General features: G+C 39.7%; 1 protein-coding gene across 7 annotated transcripts in view; it reads left to right on the forward strand.

Annotated features, from left to right (window-relative positions):
- The window catches only part of Camta (Calmodulin-binding transcription activator), a 1,164,029-nt gene that overhangs the window by 818,359 nt on the left and 320,083 nt on the right, over positions 1 to 25,587 (forward strand). For 6 of the 7 annotated variants that reach the window (XM_071671358.1, XM_071671359.1, XM_071671353.1 and 3 more), the window contains one exon: positions 23,869 to 25,131. The exons of the other annotated variant lie outside the window; for it this stretch is intronic. In XM_071671358.1, coding sequence (XP_071527459.1) covers positions 23,869 to 25,131 — 1,263 coding nt within the window. The remainder of the gene's footprint in view (positions 1 to 23,868; positions 25,132 to 25,587) is intronic. 7 annotated transcript variants of the gene reach the window in all.

Here is a 25,587-nt window from a genome sequence, read left to right on the forward strand (position 1 = left end):
CACAGAACTTTCTATGGTTTACGCCAGACGCTTCACATGCCCTGATTCTATCCATTGACAGCACGTCTACCCCGGTATACCACATCGATCCAATTCACTCTATACCTTGCCTGCCTTTCACCCTCCTTCATGTTCAGGCCCCAATCACTCAAAATCTTTTTCACTCCATCTTTCCACCTCCAATTTGGTCTCCCACTTCTCCTCGTTCTCTCCACCTCCGACACATATATCCTCTTGGTCAATCTTTCCTCACTCTTTCTCTCCATGTGCCCAAACCATTTCAAAACACCCTCTTCTGCTCTCTCAACCACTCTCTTTTTATTTCCACACATCTCTCTTACCCTTTCATTACTTACTCGATCAAACCACCTCACACCACATATTGTCCTCAAACATCTCATTTCCAGCACATGCACCCTCCTGCGCACAACTCTATCCATAGCCCACGCCTCACAACCATACAACATTGTTGGAACCACTATTCCTTCAAACATAGCCATTTTTGCTTTCCGAGATAATGTTCTCAACTTCCACACATTCTTCAAGGCTCCCAGGATTTTCACCCCCTCCCCCACCCTATGATTCACTTCCGCTTCTATGGTTCCATCAACTGCCAGATCCACTCCCAGATATCTAGTGAAAGAGAAGAGAGAGGCATTTGGATGATTTTTGCAGGGAAAAAAATGCAAATGTGTGTGAGATGTATAAAAGGAAGAGGCAGGAGGTCAAGAGAAAGGTGCAAGAGGTGAAAAAGAGGGCAAATGAGAGTTGGGGTGAGAGAGTATCATTAAATTTTAGGGAGAATAAAAAGATGTTTTGGAAGGAGGTAAATAAAGTGCGTAAGACAAGGGAGCAAATGGGAACTTCAGTGAAGGGGGCTAATGGGGAGGTGATAACAATTAGTGGTGATGTGAGAAGGAGATGGAGTGAGTATTTTGAAGGTTTGTTGAATGTGTTTGATGATAGAGTGGCAGATATAGGGTGTTTTGGTCGAGGTGCTGTGCAAAGTGAGAGGGTTAGGGAAAATGATTTGGTAAACAGAGAAGAGGTAGTAAAAGCTTTTGGAAGATGAAAGCCGGCAAGGCAGCAGGTTTGGATGGTATTGCAGTGGAATTTATTAAAAAAGGGGGTGACTGTATTGTTGACTGGTTTGTAAGGTTATTTAATGTATGTATGACTCATGGTGAGGTGCCTGAGGATTGGCAAAATGCATGCATAGTGCCATTGTACAAAGGCAAAGGGGATAAGAGTGAGTGCTCAAATTACAGAGGTATAAGTTTGTTGAGTATTCCTGGTAAATTATATGGGAGGGTATTGATTGAGAGGGTGAAGGCATGTACAGAGCATCAGATTGGGGAAGAGCAGTGTGGTTTCAGAAGTGGTAGAGGATGTGTGGATCAGGTGTTTGCTTTGAAGAATGTGTGTGAAAAATACTTAGAAAAGCAAATGGATTTGTATGTAGCATTTATGGATCTGGAGAAGGCATGTGATAGAGTTGATAGAGACGCTCTGTGGAAGGTATTAAGAATATATGGTGTGGGAGGCAAGTTGTTAGAAGCAGTGAAAAGTTTTTATCGAGGATGTAAGTCGTGTGTACATGTAGGAAGAGAGGAAAGTGATTGTTTCTCAGCGAATGTAGATTTGCAGCAAGGGTGTGTGATGTCTCCATGGTTGTTTAATTTATTTATGGATGGGGTTGTTAGGGAGGTGAATGCAAGAGTTTTGGAAAGAGGGGCAAGTATGCAGGCTGTTGTGGATGAGAGAGCTTGCGAAGTGAGTCAGTTGTTTTTCGCTGATTATAAAGCGCTGGTGGCTGATTCATGTGAGAAACCGCAGAAGCTGGTGACTGAGTTAGGTAAAGTGTGTGAAAGAAGAAAGTTGAGAGTAAATGTGAATAACAGCAAGGTTATTAGGTACATTAGGGTTGAGGGTCAAGTCAGTTGGGAGGTAAGTTTGAATGGAGAAAAATTGGATTAAGTAAAGTGTTTTAGATATCTGGGAGTGGATCTGGCAGCGGATGGAACCATGGAAGTGGAAGTGAATCATAGGATGGGGGAGGGGGCAAAAATTCTGGGGGCCTTGAAGAATGTGTGGAAGTCGAGAACATTATCTCGGAAAGCAAAAATGGGTATGTTTGAAGGAATAGTGGTTCCAACAATGTTACATGGTTGTAAGGCGTGGGCTATGGATAGAGTTGTGCGCAGGAGGGTTGATGTGCTGGAAATGAGATTTTTGAGGACAATATGTGGTGTGAGGTGGTTTGATCGAGTAAGTAATGTAAGGGTAAGAGAGATGTGTGGAAACAAAAAGAGTGTGGTTGAGAGAGCAGAAGAGGGTGTTTTGAAATGGTTTGGTCACATGGAGAGAATGAGTGAGGAAAGATTGACCAAGAGGATATATGTGTCAGTGGTGGAGGGAACGAGAAGTGGGAGACCAATTTTGGAGGTGGAAAGAAGGAGTGAAAAAGATTTTGAGTGATCGGGGCCTGAACATGCAGGAGGGTGAAAGGCGTGCAAGGAATAGAGTGAATTGGAACGATGTGGTATACCGCGGTCGACGCGCTGTCAATGGATTGGACCAGGGCATGTGAAGCGTCTGGGGTAAACCATGGAAAGTTGTGTGGGTCCTGGATGTGGAAAGGGAGCTGTGGTTTCAGTGCATTATTACATGACAGTTAGAGACTAAGTTTGAACGAATGGGGCCTTTGTTGTCTTTTCCTAGTACTACCTCGCACACATTAGGGGGGAGGGGGTTGTTATTCCATATGTGGTGGGGTGGCGATGGGAATAAATAAAGGCAGACAGTATGAATTATGTACATGTGTATATATGTATATGTCTGTGTGTGTATATGTGTGTATACATTGAGATGTATAGGTATGTATATTTGCATGTGTGGACGTGTATGTATATACATGTGTATGTGGGTGGGCTGGGCCATTCTTTCATCTGTTTCCTTGCGCTATCTCGCTAACTCAGGAGACAGCGACAAAGCAAAATAAATAAATATAAATATCTATTATTATTCTTTGTGGCTGTCTCCCGCGTTAGCGAGGTAGCGCGAGGAAACAAACGAAATAATGGCCCAACCCACCCACATACACGTGTATATACATACCATACATTTCAACATATACATATATATACATACACAGACATATACATATGTACGCATGTACATGATTCATACTTGCTGCCTTTATTCATTCACGTCGCCACCCCGTCACACATGAAATGACAACCCCCTCCCCCAACATGTGCGTGAGGTAGTGCTAAGAAAAGACAACAAAGGCCACATTCGTTCACACTCAGTCTCTAGCTGTCATGTATAATGCATCGAAACCACAGCTTTCTCTCCACATCCAGACACTTTACATGCCCTAGTTCAATCCATTGACAGCACGTCGACCCCGGTATACCACATCATTCCAATTCACTCTATTCCATGCACGCCTTTCACCCTCCTGCATGTTCAGGCCCCGATCACTCAAAATCTTTTTCTCTCCATCTTTCCACCTCCAAGTTGGTCTTCCACTTCTCCTCGTTCCTTCCACCTCTGACACATATATCCTCTGTCAATCTTTCCTCACTTATTCTCTCCATATGACCAAACCATTTCAACACACCCTCTTCTGCTCTCTGAATCACACTCTTTTTATTACCACACATCTCTCTTACCCTATTATTACTTTCTCGATCAAACCACCTCACACCACATATTGTCCTCAGACATCTCATTTCCAACACATCCACCCATCTCCGCACAACTCTATCTATAGCCCTCGCCTCACAATCATATATCATTGTTGGAACCACTATTCCTTCAAACATACCCATTTTTGCTTTCCAAGATAATGTTCTCGCCTTCCACACATTTTTCAACGCCCCCAGAACTTTCGCCCCCTCCCCCACCCTATGATTCACTTTCACTTCCATGGTTCCATCCGCTGCCAAATCCACTCCCAGATATCTAAAACACTTCACTTCCACTAGTTTTTCTCCATTCATACTTACCTCCCAATTGACTTGTCAGTCAACCCTACTGTACCTAATAACCTTGCTCTTATTCACATTTACCCTCAGCTTTCTTCTTTCACACACTTTACCAAACTCAGTCACCAGCTTCTGCAATTTCTCACCCGAATCAGCCACCAGTGCTGTATCATCAGGAAACAAAGCTCTCTCATTCACAACAGCCTGCATACTTGCCCCTCCTTCCAAAACTCTTGCATTCATCTCCTTAACAACCCCATCCATAAACAAATTAAACAACCATGGAGACATCACACACCTGCCGCCTTGCCGGCTTTCATCTTCTGCAGAGCTTTCACTACCTCTTCTCTGTTTACCAAACCATCCTCCCTGACCCTCTCTCTTCGCACACTTCCTTGACCAAAACACCCTATATCTGTCACTCTATCATCTTACACATTGAACAAACCTTCAAAATACTCACTCCATTTCCTTCTCACATCACCACTACTTGTTATTACCTTCCCATTTACCCCCTTCACCGATGCTCCCATTTGTTTTCTTGTCTTACGTACTTTATTTACCTCCTTCCAAAACATCTTTTTATTCTCCCTAAAATTTAATGATACTCTCTCACCCCAGCTCTCATTTGCCTTCTTTTTCACCTCTTGCACCTTTCTCTTGACCTCCTGCCTCTTTCTTTTTTTCATCTCCTAGTCATTTGCACTATTTCCCTGCAAAAATTGTCCAAATGTCTCTCTCTTCTCTTTCACTAATAACCTTACTTCTTCATCCCACCACTCACTACCCTTTCTAATCTGCCCACCTCCCACATTTCTCATTGCACAAGTATCTTTTGTGCAAGCCATCACTGCTTCCCTAAATGCATCCCATTCCTCCCTTGCTACCCTTACATCCTTTGCTCTCACCTCTTTCCATTCTGCACTCAGTCTCTCCTGGTACTTCCTCACACAAGTCCCCTTCCCAAGCTCACTTACACTCATCACTATCTTCACCCCAACATTCTCTCTTCTTTTCTGAAAACCTCTACAAATCTTCACATTCACCTCCACAAGATAATGATCAGACATCCCTTCAGTTGCACCTCTCAGCACATTAACATCCAAAAGTCTTTCTTTCACGTGCCTATCAATTAACACGTAATCCAATAATGCTGTCTGGTCATCTTGTGGGTTTGGATGGTATTGCAGTGGAATTTGTTGAAAAAGGGGGTGACTGTGTTATTGACTGGTTGGTGAGGATATTCATTATATGTATGGCTCATGGTGAAGTACCTGAGGATTGGTGGAATGCATGCATAGTGCCATTGTACAAAGGCAAAGGGGATAAAGGTGACCGTTCAAATTACAGAGGGAAAAGTTTGTTGAGTATTCATGGGAAATTATAAGGGAGGGTATTGATTGAGAGGGTGAAGGTTTGTACAGAGCATCTGATTGGGGAAGAGCAGTGTGGTTTCAGAAGTGGTAGAGGATGTGTGGATCAGGTGTTTGCTTTGAAGAATGTATGTGACAAATACTTAGAAAAACAAATGGATTTGTATGTAGCATTTATGGATCTGGAGAAGGCATATGATAGAGTTGATAGAGATGCTCTGTGGATGGTATTAAGAGTATATGGTGTGGGAGGCAAGTTGCGAGAAGAAGTGAAAAGTTTTTATCGAGGATGTAAGGCATGTGTACGTGTAAGAAGAGAGGAAAGTGATTGGTCCCTAGTGAATGTCGGCTTGCAGCAGGGGTACGTAATGTCCCGTGTATGTTTAATTTGTTTATGGATGGGGTTTTTAGGGAGGTGAATGCAAGAATTTTGGAGAGAGGAGCAAGTATGCAGTCTGTTATGGATGAGAGGGCTTGGGAAGTGAGTCAGTTGTTGTTTGCTGATGATACAGTGCTGGTGGCTGATTCGGGTGAGAAACTGCAGAAGCTGTTGATTGAGTTTGGTAAAGTGTGTGAAAGAAGAAAGCTGAGAGTAATTGTGAATAAGAGCAAGGCTATTAAGTAAGTAGGGTTGAGGTACAAGTCAATTGGGAGGTAAGTTTGAATGGAGAAAAACTGGAGGAAGTGAAGTGTTTTAGATATCTGGGAGTGGATTTAACAGTGGATGGAACCATGGAAGTGGAAGTGAGTCACTGGGTGGGGGAGGGGGCGAAGGTTCTGGGAACATTGAAGAATGTGTAGAAGGTGAGAACATTATCTTGGAAAGCAAAAATGGGTATGTTTGAAGGAATAGTGGTTCCAACAATGTTATATGGTTGCGAGGCGTGGGTTATAGATAGGGTTGTGCGGAGGAGGGTGGATGTGTTGGAAATGAGATGTTTGAGGACAATATGTGGTGTGAGGTGATTTGATTGAGTAAGTAATGAAAGGTTAAGAGAGATGTGTGCTAATAAAAAGAGTGTGGTTGAGAGAGCAGAAGAGGATGTATTGAAATGGTTTGTTCACATGGAGAGAATGAGAGAGGAAAGATTGACCAAGAGGATATATGTGTCAGAGATGGAGGGAATGAGAAGTCAGCTGTGTAAAATGATAGATTTTACGAAGCCCAATTGAGTGAGAGAAGTAAATGTACTGAATTTTGTTATACATATAGGGGGAAAGATTGGGAGAGGTGACAGAATTTTGGTATTTTGGAGCTGAATCATGGACATGCAATGAGTCAAGAATTCAGGCTGTGGAAATGAGTTATGTGAGAGGAACATGTGGTATTACTAGATGGAATGGAGAAAGACATGAGGCGGTGTATGAGAGATATTGTATGGCAGGGCAATAAAACTAGTTATTAGAATAAACAAGTGGAAGATGATTATGATATAGGAGCTGCTAGTCTTATAAGCAATAAGATTATTATACAGATACACCATGGAATTTCCAGCAACTGATGGTTCGACACCTCCTTTAGTCCTGACAAAATTACGTGAGGGAACTTGAATTCACCGCGGTCACCAGACTAGTTTACTGTGCGGCCACAGATGGCATTGTGTGTATGGCGCGCTTATTTACATTCTTTACATTGCACTTGTTGGTGGTGATACCGCAATTCAGTGATATTCATATCTTATTGTGCTAAGATTTAACCCTAGCTATGGCTTCTAAGACATATGAGGGTGTCAGTCAGGGTGTCAAATGTAAACACCAGTCCATATCGATCCAAGATAAAGTTAAAGTAGAACTGTCGAAAAAGAATGGACCGTGGTGTTTTGGTGTGTGAGCTGTGTAACATCTACAGTATTGGTTCATCAACTGTTTATGATATAAAGAAGCAAATGGAGAAAATATTGAAATTCTCTGCAGACAGTGATTCCAAGAAGGAAATGATTAGAAAAACTATGAAAGATGGTAAGAGTACTGAGCATGATCGAGTGATGATGGAATGGTTTTGACTGTGTCGGAGTGATGGAGTGGACTTGTCAGGTAGCATGATAATGGACGAGGCTAAGCTGTTTCATAAAGAATTTAAATTACAACATGAGCGTGACTATAGTGAAGGATGGCTTCAAAGATTCAAGAAGCATCATGTAATTTCCATGAATAAAGTGTGCAGTGAAAAGCGGTCTGCAAACCACGAAGGAGCTGCCAAGTACGTGGACAAATTTGTGCAACTTGTGGCTCAGTCCTGAGCAGGTGTTTAATGCAGATGAAACTGCATTATTCTGGTGGTGCACAACTAGGAAAACACTAACAACAGAAGACGAAGAAGACCCCTGCAGGATTCAAACAATCTAAAGACAGACTTACCATCTTAGGGTGCTCAAACATTTAATATTTGTTTGATTTAAATTTCTAGAGTCCATGGTATACTTTAGACAAATGGGAGATGAATAATTAGTGGGTTAAAAGTGTTTTGATGAATTATTATTACATGACCACAGTTGGTTCAGCACAATTGTTAATCCAGCAATGCTTTGCAACCAAGAGTGCCGGAAAATTGGTGATGTACCTGTGCCTATATGAACATAAGCATCATTAGAAATTTTCGCTCCGTAAGAAGCGATAGAATGGGTGAAACGTTATACTTTGAGGTGATTTAGGCATAAGGAAAGAATGTAAGATGGGGAGTTTACATGGAGAGTGTATGATGGTATGAGTAAAGGGGTTGGTGTGAAATGAGGACCACTTGTGAAATGAGGAAATAGAGTGGAAAAGGAGTGAGAGAAATGGTGGAGGAATACTTGCAATGGTGTATCCATGGACAGGGATTAATGGAGACTCTTTTGCAGTGGCTTCCCACTAGATGGGAGTTCCCAGAGGGACTGGGAGTTTCCAGCCTATTACCCTCTCACCAATTGACTGTCATTACTTTAAATTGAGAATGATTTTATTGTCACTTTACTGTTAAGAAACCTTGACTGAACTTACTTAATATGTGAAAAAATCTTCATAGATGTTTTTATTATGGTGCCTATTCAGACTTCATATACTGTCCATAAGTTGTGATGACTGTATTATGTTGGCAGTGAATTGTAGGAAAAATAGCTGTCTGAAATGTGTTCCTGATATACAAGCTGTAGTTACTTAATTGTAGTGTACGTGGAAGGAGTTTTACACTCATGGGTCTCCATCTCTTGAACATTGTGTTATCATAAACCAGTTACAGGGAACAGTTCTGTTTAGTATATTATGCTGTCCTCACCCTCAGACTGAATGGAGAATTCTTTGATGAATGTATATTTTTATCTTATCTCTTCATTAGGTCCCAAACATGTGGCTTTTGTAATATGATGAGGTATGACAGACTAAAAAAATTGTCTCAACTTGATTTGTATAGGATAATTGTCTTTGGTACATCTTTGTTCCCATATTCTTATGTCATGTTTAAGGGAACCATATAGAGTAGTTATACTATTAGTGTCAACTGATATAGAAAAAAAAGAGTAGATAGATGTGTACTCATAAAGGTTATGTGCAAAGTTTTGTTTAGATCGGCTGAAAGATTTTTGAGATTGAAGATTATGACAGACAATAGCAAACTAGCAAACTTTCAATGTATATATCATAAACACTAAGGATCATATCCTTTTCAAATTTTTATTATTATTATTATACTTTGTCACTGTCTCCCGCGTTAGCGAGGTAGCGCAATGAAACAGACCAAAGAATGGCCCAATCCACCCACATGCACATGTATATACATACACAACCACGCACGCACATATACATACCTATACATCTCAACGTATACATATATATACACACACAGACATATACACATATACACATGTACATAATTCATACTATTATATTATTTTTTTTATTATACTTTGTCGCTGTCTCCCGCATTTGCGAGGTAGCGCAAGGAAACAGACGAAAGAAATGGCCCAACCCCCCCCCATACACATGTATATACATACGTCCACACACGCAAATATACATACCTACACAGCCTTCCATGGTCCACCCCAGACGCTTCACATGCCCTGATTCAATCCACTGACAGCACGTCAACCCCGGTATACCACATCGCTCCAATTCACTCTATTCCTTGCCCTCCTTTCACCCTCCTGCATGTTCAGGCCCCGATCCCACAAAATCTTTTTCACTCCATCTTTCCACCTCCAATTTGGTCTCCCTCTTCTCCTCGTTCCCTCCACCTCCGACACATATATCCTCTTGGTCAATCTTTCCTCACTCATTCTCTCCATGTGCCCAAACCACTTCAAAACACCCTCTTCTGCTCTCTCAACCACGCTCTTTTTATTTCCACACATCTCTCTTACCCTTACGTTACTCACTCGATCAAACCACCTCACACCACACATTGTCCTCAAACATCTCATTTCCAGCACATCCATCCTCCTGCGCACAACTCTATCCATAGCCCACACCTCGCAACCATACAACATTGTTGGAACCACTATTCCTTCAAACATACCCATTTTTGCTTTCCGAGATAATGTTCTCGACTTCCACACATTCTTCAAGGCCCCCAGAATTTTCGCCCCCTCCCCCACCCTATGATCCACCTCCGCTTCCATGGTTCCATCCGCTGCCAGATCCACTCCCAGATATCTAAAACACTTCACTTCCTCCAGTTTTTCTCCATTCAAACTCACCTCCCAATTGACTTGACCCTCAACCCTACTGTACCTAATAACCTTGCTCTTATTCACATTTACTCTTAACTTTCTTCTTCCACACACTTTACCAAACTCAGTCACCAGCTTCTGCAGTTTCTCACATGAATCAGCCACCAGCGCTGTATCATCAGCGAACAACAACTGACTCACTTCCCAAGCTCTCTCATCCCCAACAGACTTCATACTTGCCCCTCTTTCCAAAACTCTTGCATTTACCTCCCTAACAACCCCATCCATAAACAAATTAAACAACCATGGAGACATCACACACCCCTGCCGCAAACCTACATTCACTGAGAACCAATCACTTTCCTCTCTTCCTACACGTACACATGCCTTACATCCTCGACAAAAACTTTTCACTGCTTCTAACAACTTGCCTTCCACACCATATATTCTTAATACCTTCAACAGAGCATCTCTATCAACTCTATCATATGCCTTCTCCAGATCCATAAATGCTACATACAAATCCATTTGCTTTTCTAAGTATTTCTCACATACATTCTTCAAAGCAAACACCTGATCCACACATCCTCTACCACTTCTGAAACCACACTGCTCTTCCCCAATCTGATGCTCTGTACATGCCTTCACCCTCTCAATCAATACCCTCCCATATAATTTACCAGGAATACTCAACAAACTTTTTTTTTTTTTTTTTTTTTTTTTATACTTTGTCGCTGTCTCCCGCGTCAACAAACTTATACCTCTGTAATTTGAGCACTCACTCTTATCCCCTTTGCCTTTGTACAATGGCACTATGCACGCATTCCGCCAATCCTCAGGCACCTCACCATGAGTCATACATACATTAAATAACCTTACCAACCAGTCAACAATACAGTCACCCCCTTTTTTAATAAATTCCACTGCAATACCATCCAAACCTGCTGCCTTGCCGGCTTTCATCTTCCACAAAGCTTTCACTACCTCTTCTCTGTTTACCAAATCATTTTCCCTAACCCTCTCACTTTGCACACCACCTCGACCAAAACACCCTATATCTGCCACTCTATCATCAAACACATTCAACAAACCTTCAAAATACTCACTCCATCTCCTTCTCACATCACCACTACTTGTTTTCACCTCCCCATTTGCGCCCCTCACTGAAGTTCCCATTTGCTCCCTTGTCTTACGCACTTTATTTACCTCCTTCCAGAACATCTTTTTCTTCTCCCTAAAATTTAATGATACTCTCTCACCCCAACTCTCATTTGCCCTTTTTTTCACCTCTTGCACCTTTCTCTTGACCTCCTGTCTCTTTCTTTTATACATCTCCCACTCAATTGCATTTTTTCCCTGCAAAAATCATCCAAATGCCTCTCTCTTCTCTTTCACTAATACTCTTACTTCTTCATCCCACCACTCACTACCCTTTCTAATCAACCCACCTCCCACTCTTCTCATGCCACAAGCATCTTTTGCGCAATCCATCACTGATTCCCTAAATACATCCCATTCCTCCCCCACTCCCCTTACTTCCATTGTTCTCACCTTTTTCCATTCTGTACTCAGTCTCTCCTGGTACTTCCTCACACAGGTCTCCTTCCCAAGCTCACTTACTCTCACCACCCTCTTCACCCCAACATTCACTCTTCTTTTCTGAAAACCCATACAAATCTTCACCTTAGCCTCCACAAGATAATGATCAGACATCCCTCCAGTTGCACCTCTCAGCACATTAACATCCAAAAGTCTCTCTTTCGCACGCCTGTCAATTAACACGTAATCCAATAACGCTCTCTGGCCATCCCTCCTACTTACATAAGTATACTTATGTATATCTCGCTTTTTAAACCAGGTATTCCCAATCATCAGTCCTTTTTCAGCACATAAATCTACAAGCTCTTCACCATTTCCATTTACAACACTGAACACCCCATGTATACCAATTATTCCCTCAACCGCCACATTACTCACCTTTGCATTCAAATCACCCATCACTATAACCCGGTCTCGTGCATCAAAACCACTAACACGCTCATTCAGCTGCTCCCAAAACACTTGCCTCTCATGATCTTTCTTCTCATGCCCAGGTGCATATGCACCAATAATCACCCACCTCTCTCCATCAACTTTCAGTTTTACCCATATTAATCGAGAATTTACTTTCTTACATTCTATCACATACTCCCAAAACTCCTGTTTCAGGAGTATTGCTGCTCCTTCCCTTGCTCTTGTCCTCTCACTAACCCCTGACTTTACTCCCCAGACATTCCCAAACCACTCTTCCCCTTTACCTTTGAGCTTCGTTTCACTCAGAGCCAAAACATCCAGGTTCCTTTCCTCAAACATACTACCTATCTCTCCTTTTTTCACATCTTGGTTACATCCACACACATTTAGGCACCCCACTCTGAGCCTTCGAGGAGGATGAGTAATTCATACTGTCTGCCCTTATTCATTCCTGTCACCACCCCGCCACACATGAAACATCAACCCCCTCCCCAACGAGTGCGCGAGGTAGCGCTAGGAAAACATCAAGACATCAAAGGCCACATTTATTAACACTCAGTCTCTAGCTGTCATGTATAATGCACCGAAACCACAGCTCCCTTTCCACATCCAGGCCCCACAGAACTTTCCATGGTTTACCCTGGTTCAATCCATTGACAGCATGTCAACCCCGGTATACCACATCATTCCAATTTACTCTATTCCTTGCATGCCTTTCACCCTCCTGCATGTTCAGGGCCCGATCACTCAAAATTTTTACTCCATCTTTCTACCTCCTTTCACTCCATCTTTCCACCTCCAATTTGGTCTCCCACTTCTCCTCTTTCCATCCACCTCTGGCACATATATCCTCTTTGTCAACCTTTCCTCACTTATTCACTCCATGTGACCAAACCATTTCAAAACACCCTCTTCTGCTCTCTCAACCACACATCTCTCTTACCCTTTCATTAACTTACTCGATCAAACTACTTCACACCATATATTGTCCTCAAACATCTCATTTCCAGCACATCCACCCTCCTCCGCACAACTCTATCTATAGCCCACACCTCTCAACCATATAACATTGTTGGAACCACTATTCCTTCAAACATAAACTTCAAAATTACTCATGATGCAACAAAGATTTGAAATATGTCCAAGTTCTGTGATAAAGATAAAGTAGAAATGATTTATGAAACAAAATAGAAATAAAGTTCTTGCTTGATAAGATATTGCACCAATGAACTAGGATTCCTTGAATGTCTGGTAATTGAATATTGTATGATAGATAGTAAACTTTTAGATATTGAAATGAATAAAAACCTTCAAACAAGCAATTTTAGATATGATAGTTTAACTGTTGTACATATTCATGATACGTGTGAGATATGGTGATGAGCATCATATGTTGAAGTCCTGGTCATATAGACCCCACTCGTCTGGAGATTGTGTTCCTGTGATATAGCCTATCCAAAGGTGACTTTTCATTCATGATGTAAACTTAAGCAGGCACAGTCTGATAGCTCTTTCAAGTTTACATAAAGTATTAATAATAGAATCTGAACCAGTGTCAAAACAAGTACCGTTCTTTACTGAAAAAATCCATAGCTGACGAGACCCATACAAACTTTGGAAAATATTGCAAAGAAGGCTGGGAAAAATCCAGAACTTTCTCCTTGAATTCATCTAGAGTTAATTTTCAGTTACATACAAGGTTATGCATACATTATACATGATTGGATGAAAAGAATAAATAAATGAAGAAACTATTGTGAGGCAAAAGTGGCAGGCAAAAGGTGGGGGAGGAGGTAGCAAGTGGTATGGAGGGGGGTTATATTACCAGCGAGAGAAAGGAAAGAAAATATAGAACTCGTAAGAGTCAGAATGAAATATAAAGAAATCAAAAAATGAAAATAAGAAGAAAAGCTGGCAATAAAACTAGGAATTAGAATAAACAAATATATGCATATGTGTATATATATGTGCATATGTAAGTGGATGGGCCATTCTTCGTCTGTTTCCTGGTGCTACCTCGCTGATGCAAGAAACAGCAGTTAAGTATGATGAAAATAGATAGAAAATAAGATTATTATATAGGCACTGCTGGTCTTACATAAAGGAAGATTATACATAAACTGTATATGATAATAAGCATTATTAGAAATATTGCCACACCTTAAGAAACATAATAAGCTAATGGAAAAGGTTCAGAGGAGAGCAACAAAGATAGTACCAGAAGTAAAAGAGCCTTGTTGCAGGGTATCATAGAAGAGTGAGGGGTTACCTGGTCATAATATTTCCATTTTGAAACCAGAATGATGACAGATAGTGAACATTGCTTTGAAAGATGGAGGATAGAACAACTAAGGAACTAGACATGAATTAACCAAGGAACTTATTAAAAAAAGATGTAAAGAAGCACTTCTATAGTGTTAGTAGTGGATGAATGTAATAAACTGAATGAGGAATTCATAAATGCAGATAGCTTACATAAGTTTAGAATGTTGTATGATTGTAGAGAGGGTTTAAAATATGGAGCACCATGAGTGTGAAACTCCCTCTTATACTGTATGAATAGTCGATTACACATACATACGCACCTGTCAACATTTGGCCTAACCTCTTACCTAAGCTCCTTATCAGAATATTAAGTAAGTAAACTGTCTGATGGTAGTTACGGGAATTGTACTTAAGTACATGTATGTGGAACTTTGTGATAAACTATTCACAACATACATCAGATCAAACTAGACTGTGCTTCATAGATGTGGTCAATTAACCTAAACTGTCACAGATTTAAATGTTTGACTGTTGACATTCAGTGTGTGGGGTGCTTCACATCTGGAAGTTGATTGCAAGTATCCCATACATAGGATTTTATTTTAGAAAGTTTGTGTGTGCCAATAGGGGTATTAATTGGCCAGAATTTACATTCTGGCACCTCAGAGAGTATTTCCATACATTAGTCTAGGTTTATATGCTGGAGTGGCCAGTGACCTTCACAGTGTCATGCCATACAGTGTAACAACAATGCCTTCTACAAGCCAAACAATAAAGCTGTAATTATTGCATGAACTTATACACTTGACTCAGCTAATGTAGAGGAGGGTGCTATTGAATCAAATGGATGTAGTTTTCATGAAGATGTAGAAGAATGAAGGTAGGGGGAAGAAGAGCATGATATTAGCACTGAGGAGTGAATATGATCATGATCCCAATGTGAAAAGGGTAGGTGGTGGCAGAAGGAAGCAGCAACATTGCATCATCCAATTTCCTCATGGGCACTGATGAATGCTGCTAACTTTACAACAACACAATTTGTTTTTGATAGAAATAATTTTGGTATAACAGGTGCTTGTTCTGTCCCCAAGAATTCTGAGAGGCTGAACTATTTGATGAACATGATGGTGACAGACAAATTGCTTTTATGGTTTTTGGAAAAAGATCAGCTAACATCTCCAAGCAGGAGGCTGTCTAACTTCAGTGACACCACATGAGATGAATGTATAAGTTTTCATGTGTGTTGATGACAATGCCCCATAGTAAGAATCAATAGATACATGAATATTGGAACACCTATGAGATATTTGAGCGGAAGTTTATTGAGAAAGTTTTGCCCTGAGATTTCTTTCTACAACTTCCAAGATTCCTTAATTTTATGGACAGCAAGAAGTGTACAGGTGATGAAAAGTGCAGATGGATAGACCAGAAAGACAGGATGGTAGACAATGAAAAGCAGTGTGGCAAAAGAGTGAAAAAACCTGCATACTATAGTACCATCAGAAAGTGAGAATTACAGATAAATGTGATATGTCTGCCAGCATTTTTCATTGCCTGTAACCGTCACAAATGTGCTGTCCATAAAGCAAAGCTTTCCTTTATTCAGAGGAAATGTGATAACCTCTCCTTGTCATCCTTTGACAGGTTTTTTTTATCTTTACCATAGGGCATCACTAACAACTGTCACTCTAACTTTCCTCCACTTTTCCATTCTGACTACTATATCTGTCTCTCCCATAGATGAAGCAACTCTCCTTCGTTCCTGTTCCTCCTCTAACTCTACCCTAGATGACAATAACATTCCTTCACCCTCAGGTGCTACTTTTAATAATCCTCTGCTCTTTTCCATAATCTCTTTTCAAACTGTCCAAAAAATGCTACTCTGGACATAAACAAGGCCTATGTTTATGATGGCATCCATCCCTGTTTGCTGAAAGAGTGTGCCTTTGAACTTACACTTGTCCTTCCTTGCCTATTCCATTTCTGTTAAAAAACCAGAACTTTCCCTTCTTGGAAGCTTACAGTGGCACATCCCACCTCTAAAAAAGGTAATCATTATGAACCTCATGACTATCATCCTGTTGCTGTGACATCTACCATTTCCAAAGTCTTTGAATCTATCATCAACTTGCATATCCTGAGACATTTTGAATCTCAGTCTTCTCTCTGAACACCAGAAGGGCTTATGTAAATTGAGATCTAATAATGATATTCTTCCTTATCTTACTAATGTCTGGTCATCATCCTTGAAAGGTTTTGGAGAATCTTGTGTAGATGCCTTTGATATATCTAAAGCTTTTGACAGGATGTGGCATAGGGGCTCATCTCTAAGCTTCCCTCTTTTGACTTCACTACCTCTTTCCCTCATATCTAGCTTTTTCTCTGGCCGATCTGTCTCCATGGTTGTTGATGGATCAGCCTCTCCCCTTTTCCCCTTCAACAGCAGTGTCCTTCAAGGTTGTTTTGTGTCTCCTACAATCTATCTCCTTTTTATCAGTGATTTCCTTTCTTCCACAGATAAACAAATGCACTCATCTACTGATGAGTCAGCACTGCACTCTTATGTATCCTTCAATTCTTCTCCTTCTCTTCATGAGTAAACTCAGACTGAGACAATATCTCAGTGGGGTTAAGGAAATATGCTTAAGTTTAATGTCTCCAAGACCCATTTTCTGCCTATATCTCTTGCAAAAATTTCTCTCAAATTTCCTCTCTCCCTCAACAGTTCTGTAATTCCACCTCTTGACTCATTGAACATGCATGGTATTACTGTAACATCTGGTCTACCTTGGAAAACCCACATTATGGAAAAAGCCAAGTTTGCCACAAAGAAACTGGGAGCCCTGTTTAGATGTTGAAGTTTCTATTCTTATGAACACTTACTCCATTTATGTAAAGGATTGATCTGTACTAGTATGGAGTGCTACTGTCACATCTGGGATGGTTCTAGTTCTGCTTCCTTTCATAACAGAGTTGAGTCAAATGCAGTAAGACTTATAGATTCTCTCAGGTTAACTTTAAAACCTGACCTGTTTGCCCTACACTGCAATGTAGGTTCACTTTCCCTCTTCTGGAGGTATTTTTTTTTTTGGTGTTTGCTCCCAAGAGCTGGCTGCTTGTGTGCCTTCACCACTAGCTAGACCACACAATACTTGGCAAGCTTCTGTGTCACATGATTACAATGTAGCTGTTGGCAACTCAAGGGTGAGCCATTTGATTATTCTTTCTTTTCAAAGCTTTGGAACTCTCTACCCTCTCATGTCTCCCAATAACTATGACCTGGCACAGTTTACAAGGTTTTCACTTCCTCCAAAATTCATAAATACTTTCCCTTGCCTCTTCCTTCCTTTCATTAACCTCTCTGTTTTTCAATCGAATTGCAGCCTAATGTCGACTTTTTACCGTGACTGGAGCCTCCAGCTATTAAAAAATAAAAGCTCATCAACTGTATTGAGTATGTAAGAAAGAAATCAAGGTGGTATATCAAATTGTTTTCACTTGCTAGACATGTCAGTGCTGAACACCGCTGCGTGCTTAGTGAACACTGATTAGAAGCCAGAACTGTGGGACTCCAGTAATATACTCTGTCATCAACTGGTTGACACATTCAACATGATCAGTGGAACACCAGGTCATCTTTGGTAGACATCAAGTATGTCCGGTGGGAAGACACTTTCCTTGCCTTATCCTGTCCATAATAGGTGAGGAAAGAGCCCAGAGTATAGTGTGAGAATGTGTAAATGATATGAATACAAGGCAAATACCAAAAATCAATTTAATAACAATAGAGGAAATAGCATTATTATGTAGGGAAGTTGGTGTAGTAAAGTAAGTGCTGACACATTGCATCATATGGTGAGGAATGCATTGTACAGCTGGCATAGTCAGCTGTGGCGACAGCCTTGACTCATTTAAAAAAAAAAATTTAATTCTTCTGAGCCTCATCATACATGAACACAGATTATGTGTTTGACAAAACGTAAATTTGCTCATATGGCATGGAAAATTAAAACTTTTGCTAAAAGTCATGGAGTCAGGATATACATATTATATGGGGCCTTCATAGTGAATGGGTTTATTGAGAGAATCCGTAGAAGAGTAACTGAGATGTACATGAATTAAGAGAGTTGAGCCACAATAAGTAGTTTAGGACTGAAGATTTGTCCACTGTGAAGGAGAAATGAGTTAGGGTTATCCTGATTACACCTTTAAGCTTTTAGATCTCTTATGATATGGTCATTGAACAGTTCTTGAAATGCATCAATGAAGTAACCAGAGAAGCACAAAAAGCTCACAAAGAATGTCCAGAGGAGAACATCAAAGATAGTACCAGAATTAAGAGAGTAAATTTACGGGGAAAACCTAGAGGCGTTAGACTTGCCCATCCTGTAAGAGAGAAGAGTGAGGGGTGACCTGATCACAACCTTCAAGTTTTTTAAATTGATTGATGATGTGAATAGTTCTTTGAGAGATATAGGGATAAAACTACCAGGGTAGATAACATGAATTTAAGCAAGAAACTTTTTAAGAAAGATGCAAAGACATGCTTTTATAGTATGAGTGGTGGGTGAATGAAATAGAATGACTGGTTATGTAGTTAATGCAGACAGCATATGGAAATTTAAGAGGTCGTTTGATTGAAAAAATGTTTGAGATGGGATCCCACGAGTGTAAAACTCTCTTCTGAAACAGAACAAATAGATAATTATAGTCAGCAAAAAACACTGTTTGGTCCCAATATATTCTTGGAGGCGTTATCTGGCCAAGGCTTATTTTGGGCACAAGCATACAATGCTCTAAGGATGAAAACATTCTACAGCTGGTCGCTGAGACTAAAGTTATACCGGCAACCTGCCTCAGGGTATCTTGAGGGCATGGTGTTCTTTGTTTCCTCTTCCTGGATACCACTTCATTTTGGAAATTTTGCTTCTGAGCACTGTATTTCTTCCACCTGTGTTTCAAAATGGTAGGCTCACCTTTCTGAGGAGAAAGCCCAAATTCTTGCTTGAAAGCAAGAAAATATGGATACACATGAGATTTGTAAGTGCACAGGGCACTCAGAATGCATGATCTACAGGCTGCTTCCTGCAGCACCTCATCAGTGCACCACTTCATTCAGGAGGTCAAGATCCTACGAACACAAAGCAAGAACCTTGCCATATCCATGCCCAGACATTTGCAGATGGTTATGAAGGCTAAGGAGAGATGACAAAGTGATGAAATGTAAGTGTGATATTACCTTTGAAAATGCAGGTTCTTTACAGATACGTTTCATAACAAGAGGGTTCAAGCTTCTTAGAAAGAAAATGAAGAAATAATCTTTTGATGCAAGGGTGTTGAGTCAGTGGAATAAAGGTGATGCACCTCTAAATGCTGGTATTATGCAAATGTTTAAAAAGCTACATGATGGTAAAAAAAATATCAGGATGTGGTGTCCCATAAGTGAAGAACTTTCTGTTCTGTACAAATTGGTAGCTACAGATAGGTAATTTTAGAGTTTAGCCACTACACTTAAAGAAGCACAAAGAGCTAATAGAGAAAGTTCTTTGGAGGACAGCAAAGTTTTCAAGCTGGTTAGATGGTGGCATCAGTGACAAATTTTTCAAAAAATGCAAAAATGATTTAACCAGACATCATGACAAGAAAAATGCATGAAACTTATAAGAAATAAAGTTGAGATACTTTCATAGTACCTGAGAGGTGGATGAATGAACAGCTAAGTGATAGAATTGTGAATGCTGGCAGTATACATAAGTTTAATTAAGTTATATTATAGCAGAGAATTCATGAGATGGGTCCGCACAACTGTAGATCTCTCTTTTCATACAGTAGAGATATGGGTAATGACAAATGAAGACAAATAATTGCACACACATACAGAAGATGAGATCCAAAGGTATAGAACTTCCTTAATAGATTGGTAATTACAAAGGAAGAGACATCAAGAACGAATCATGAATAGTAATCACATATACTTATGGTAGTAATAGAGTGGTTAGTTGATGGAATTAGTTTTAGAAAATTTAATGTGTATAATGGTAAAGAAAGGTTAAGAGTACATTACTCCCTCCATATATTGCATAAATAGACAATTACAATTAGGTAATCTTATGTAGTTATTGATTTTTTCAAAGGGTAGAGCATAACAAATAAAAAAGAATTCCATTTGACAATGAATTCTTTTAAAATTGCTTGAATAATAATTGTTAATCAAAGTACAATTAAATTCTAAAGCAATTATGGTAGGTACTTGATAACAAAATCTAAAAGAGGTCTCCCTTGTGAGTGTTTAACTACCCTTGATCACTAGCTCGTAAAGGTAAGCCACTCATAATGAAAAGCAGAGAAAGAAGGAATTCCCAACCTTATTCTTTTTTTATTCCATAAGCTTTTACTGTAGTTCATTTTAAAGCTCAATTTATTTCTTATTTGATATTCTTATAGCTAAAAAACCTTGGAGTGTTTTCTGGTATTCCACATTTGGGCAAGAAGTGAGATGAAAAATCATTAACGGGTGAGGTAATACTCTCAAGAACAGTACGCTTGTTGAAACTTGCTGTTTGTCTTACTTCTTGTGTAGTAGGCTCCCTCATTGGTCAAAACTTCTAATTTTGTTTGTTGTCTCCCTGTTGGATTTTATCTTTCATGGTCTTGAGTGTTGTATAATAGATGAACACTGAACACACCACCCTCACTTTCTAACCAACATAACCCCTCTGTAATGTTCTACATCTTAAGGCAAGCACTGTACCATAAATTCTGTGCTTCTGTTTTTATGTCTGAATTAATATATTAATGTTAGAAAGTTGATTATCTTTTCTGGTCCCCTTACCCATGTATTTGGGCCCTGTATGGATATATTTACTAGACAGAATAAACCTACTTTGATCTGTGAAACAGTATTTAAGTATTGCTCATTCTACCTTGTGTCCTTATTGATATGCATGAGCCACGTAAGATGTCCATTCACAAGACTTTTTAAATCCACATTGATGTGGGAAAGGATTTACTTTTGTATTTAGAGAGCTTCTGTCTGGTGAATGTTTACCCCTCCCTTTCCTCTTGCCTTCTGCTGGGAATTCAGTTTGTTTTGCTTGGCACCCAAGCAAGTCAGTCAGAGCAAGTCATTAATTTGGTAAAGGAAGGGAACCTGAGGTATCATGCGTACATTTCAGCTAAAGTTATTGAGGATTTTTGCTTAGTTATTGGTAATAGAGTTCTTCACATCTTTTTGGATGCGACTGTCCACACATCCAGTGAAAACCTTCTCTTGTCCAAGTAGAAGTTCATGTATGTTTTAATTATCATGGATGAACAAACTCCTCCCACCCACCCATCTCCCTTAAAGAAAGCTTCATATGTCCAGCATTGTTCAGACAAAGGTAATGTATGGCATGAAAAGGTGAGAAGGGGTCAGGAAGAGGGGTTTGATAATAGGATCAGTGCACAAGTTTTCAATTGTTTTTTATGTTAAAGAAAAAAGATATTCATCTTACTTTCTTGTGGGTAAAGTAAGAGACTGAAGTTATATTGCAGTTACTATGGAGGAGAATAGACACTGTTTTCAATGTTTTTTTTTTTTTTCCCAAATACCCAGTATATTTACTCTAATTACTTTTATGTTTAATGGTATTCTATTTTTAAACAAGGTATTTTGCATTTTGCTTAGGTTATTTTTTAGGTTATTAGATATATTAGTGTTATGACTACATGTAAAAGAATCTGAATACCATGTAGAATATTTGAGTTTTTTCATTTATGATTGCATTTTAGTGTCAGCCATATTTGAGAGTAGTGATCAAAGTTAGGTTAAACAAAAGTACTATTGGGAAGAGTACTTACCTTTGTGATTTGTGTGTAAATTATATGGTTCTGTTCCATTTAATTGTATTATCAAAATAGCATTTTTTGTTTAAAGAATATCCCAAGCTTTTGAAGTGCAAAAAGAAATTCAAGTAGGTATTTCAAAATGCCTTTTTCTATCAGGGGAGACCACTTTTACATATTACTTCAGTTCTTTTAAATTTGGAAAGCAACTTACCAGTGAATCGAAGTAAATAGATTTGAGTTAGCATTCATTAAAAGTGATTTTTTTCCAAACTGAAACACTCTCAAGTGATGAAATTTTTGTACTACTTATTATCTTTTGAAATACGTCATGTGTGGTAAAAATTATTTTTAGTAATCCAAGGTATAAGTTTAAGATGAATTTAAGTGCACATCTGTTTATGTGTTAAGTTCACAGAGTAAGCTTTGAGAACAATTTAGTTTTGAAGTTGCATCTTTTATCTCAGTCATGATTGAAATTAATATATTGAGTAAAATTCACTGTTATACATGGGTTTCTTGATAGTTGTGCTGTTTGATTTTATTTTATCTTTTATTTTCATTCAGTCTGTTTGTAATCCCTTGTCATCAGAATAATGAAATTGTAAAATAATAGTTCCAATACAGTAGACTGTAAATCACATGATTATTGATTCATGAAATTAGCTTTTATATAGACTGTAAATCCTATCTTCTCTAGTATTGATGATACTTCAAATTTATAGTAAATGTAGATTAGAGAAGTATTTTTATTGTGTTAGATTAAGCCATGGCTGGGGGACTCCATAGGCAGACTGGTCAAGGGCACCCTTAAATTGCTTGCACTTATGTCAGTAGAACATAAAAAACATAACCCATTTAATTGCATGACAAGTAGTTTATCCCTTAAGACCATTAAATTCTTTGATATGTTCTCATACAAGTTAAGGTATTTTTTATAAAGAATTAATAAGTAGATGAAATAGATAGATAGAGATTTGTAATGGTCTAACTTTATCACTGAATTGTTAGTTATATTATTACTGTGCTATCTTTCATAGAATTAATTCATGAGTATTATTTACATATGGTTAAGAAATACATACAAAAATATCTTCAAATTCTTTTTAAGATGAATTACCAAAATAAGTATTAACTTTTCGAATAACTTGAAGGCCATGCTAAGATGGCTTATCAAAATAACTATTGATAGAATTAGGGTATGATGTGGCGAAAAGGGATTTGATATAGATTTGTCAGCTTATATTTTAGATGTAATGACTGAAGTGCTCTATCATGTACTTTTAGTCCTGGTATTAATTGTAGATGTTCCAACAAGGGAGAAACTGTACTTTATGTGAACATTTGTGTCCTCCATCAGTGACTGGAGTGATCAAGTTGTAGCTCATTTTGTAGACCAACTGTTAGTCAGGGTTCAGGACATAGTAACTTCCAGTGATCTAAAGATGGGTAGCTTAAGTAGGTATAACTAGAATTATTCAGTTTGAAAAGCATATTAATTTCTTTAAAAGTAGTATCCCAAGTTTATTTTAAAAAGGCAAAGATGAATTTTACAAGAATCCTTGCAACTTGCCACCATATGTGACTGTAGGTGTGGAGTTGAAGGGCAGCATGTTTGTCTTAGCCAACCATATCCTGCCCCAGCCTGTCATGAGCCTACTCTGGCCTGCCCCAGCCTGCTGTAACTGCCACAGTGTGGTCGGGTCATAACCTGTGCGTGCATGTGATGGCTGCATGCTGCTGCTCCCACAGGTGTCGTCAACGAGTGGGCCAGGTGGGTGCGTCACCCCCCAGTACCAGGGCGTAACTCAGGAGGGGGCCCGCCCACCAGAGCCCCCAACCTCCACCAGCAACACCACTAACAACAACAACAATAACAACAATAACAACAACAACAACAATAATAACAACAACAATAACAGCAACAACACCACGTCCAACAACAATAACAACAATCTCAACACCACCACAGCCCCGCTAATCCTGAACCTGTCCAACATCCAGGGCGGGGGCGGGCTGCTCATCCTCAACAGTGGTGGGGGGGGTGGGCACCACCCTACTCCACATCCTCAACTGGCTGGCCCCCTCACGCTCACATCATATTTGGGCCAGCCTCATCCAATCTCCACTTCCGCCTCCATCGTCCATGGACCGCCACTCGTCCCGCACTCCACCCATGTAGCACACCTCCACCACACGCCACACCACCATCACCATCCTAATCATCATCACCATATGCACCAGCAGCAACAGCAACAGCAACATTCTGCCCAGCATGGACCACAGCAACAACAGCATGGGCAACAACAAGGTGGTCCAACTTCCCAGCATAATGCAAACTTGTTGGTAAAGCGAGAAGGTGACAAAGATGTGATGGAAAGTCTCAAGCTGGATGCTACCAATGGTAATCTTGCTCTTGACTCTGGCACCTTTGCCAATCTTGTGTCTAGTCTTGAGGCTGGAGAAGCAAGGACAAACCAGCAACAGCAACAACACCAACAGCCACAACAGCAATCTCAGTCACAACAGCAGCAGCAGCAGCAACATCAGCAACAGCAGTCAACAAAGGATACCTTCCTGGGCATTAAGGCTGAATTATCTGAACTGTCAGTGGAGAAGACAGAACTTTTTTCTAACACGTTAGATCTCTCTCCTGATGACATACAAAAAACTCTTTCAGCCAACCTTCCCCCAGGGTCATGTAACCGTAAAACACCCTCCTCTGCTGATGTCAATCCAATGGACTTCATTGACAATGACATGACCTCACCTGAGGATGATGTTCTAGCTAATCTTGATGCTTTTGACATGCTGAGTGATTTTCCTGATTTAGATCACTATGACACATCTCCTCCAGACAACCTGAACAGTAACAATAGCAACAGCAGCAGTAGCAGTAGCACAAACAACAGTGGCAAGTCTGTGACTAATCAGAGTCAACAAACAACCAGGATGGACTACCGGGAGAATACTGCCAATATTACTGACTATTCTCCAGAGTGGGCTTATCCTGAGGTGAGTTTCCTTCTTTTAGTACCTCATTAGACTATTTTTAGTTTGATACTTGATTAGAGTATAGAACAGCACTGGATAGTATTCATGTGCTTATTTGAAACATTGCCATTTGATTGTGATTGCAGACTTAAAAGATTTGACCAGCTACCTTTGGACCTAGATGGCAGAAAATGGTGAGTAATAGGAGCAGTAAAGATATTGATAATAGAAATGATAGTAAGTTCACGAGTTGAAATGGAGTATACTCGAAATACAAAAAACATCGAAAAAGCTAGGATTCATATTAAATGTTGGATGGGAAAAAGTAATATGTGTACATGGAAGAGATGACTGATGAATCTTGCATTAGCTGAAGATGAGACTATAATAGAATCGAGAATGGCTCTTACATCAGGTATTGTATTAAAAGACACGTAAGTTAATCATTTATGTATCTCAACATATCAGTAACACAGT

The sequence above is a fragment of the Panulirus ornatus genome, chromosome 16 (assembly GCF_036320965.1).
Source record: "Panulirus ornatus isolate Po-2019 chromosome 16, ASM3632096v1, whole genome shotgun sequence".
Classification (NCBI taxonomy): domain Eukaryota; kingdom Metazoa; phylum Arthropoda; class Malacostraca; order Decapoda; family Palinuridae; genus Panulirus; species Panulirus ornatus.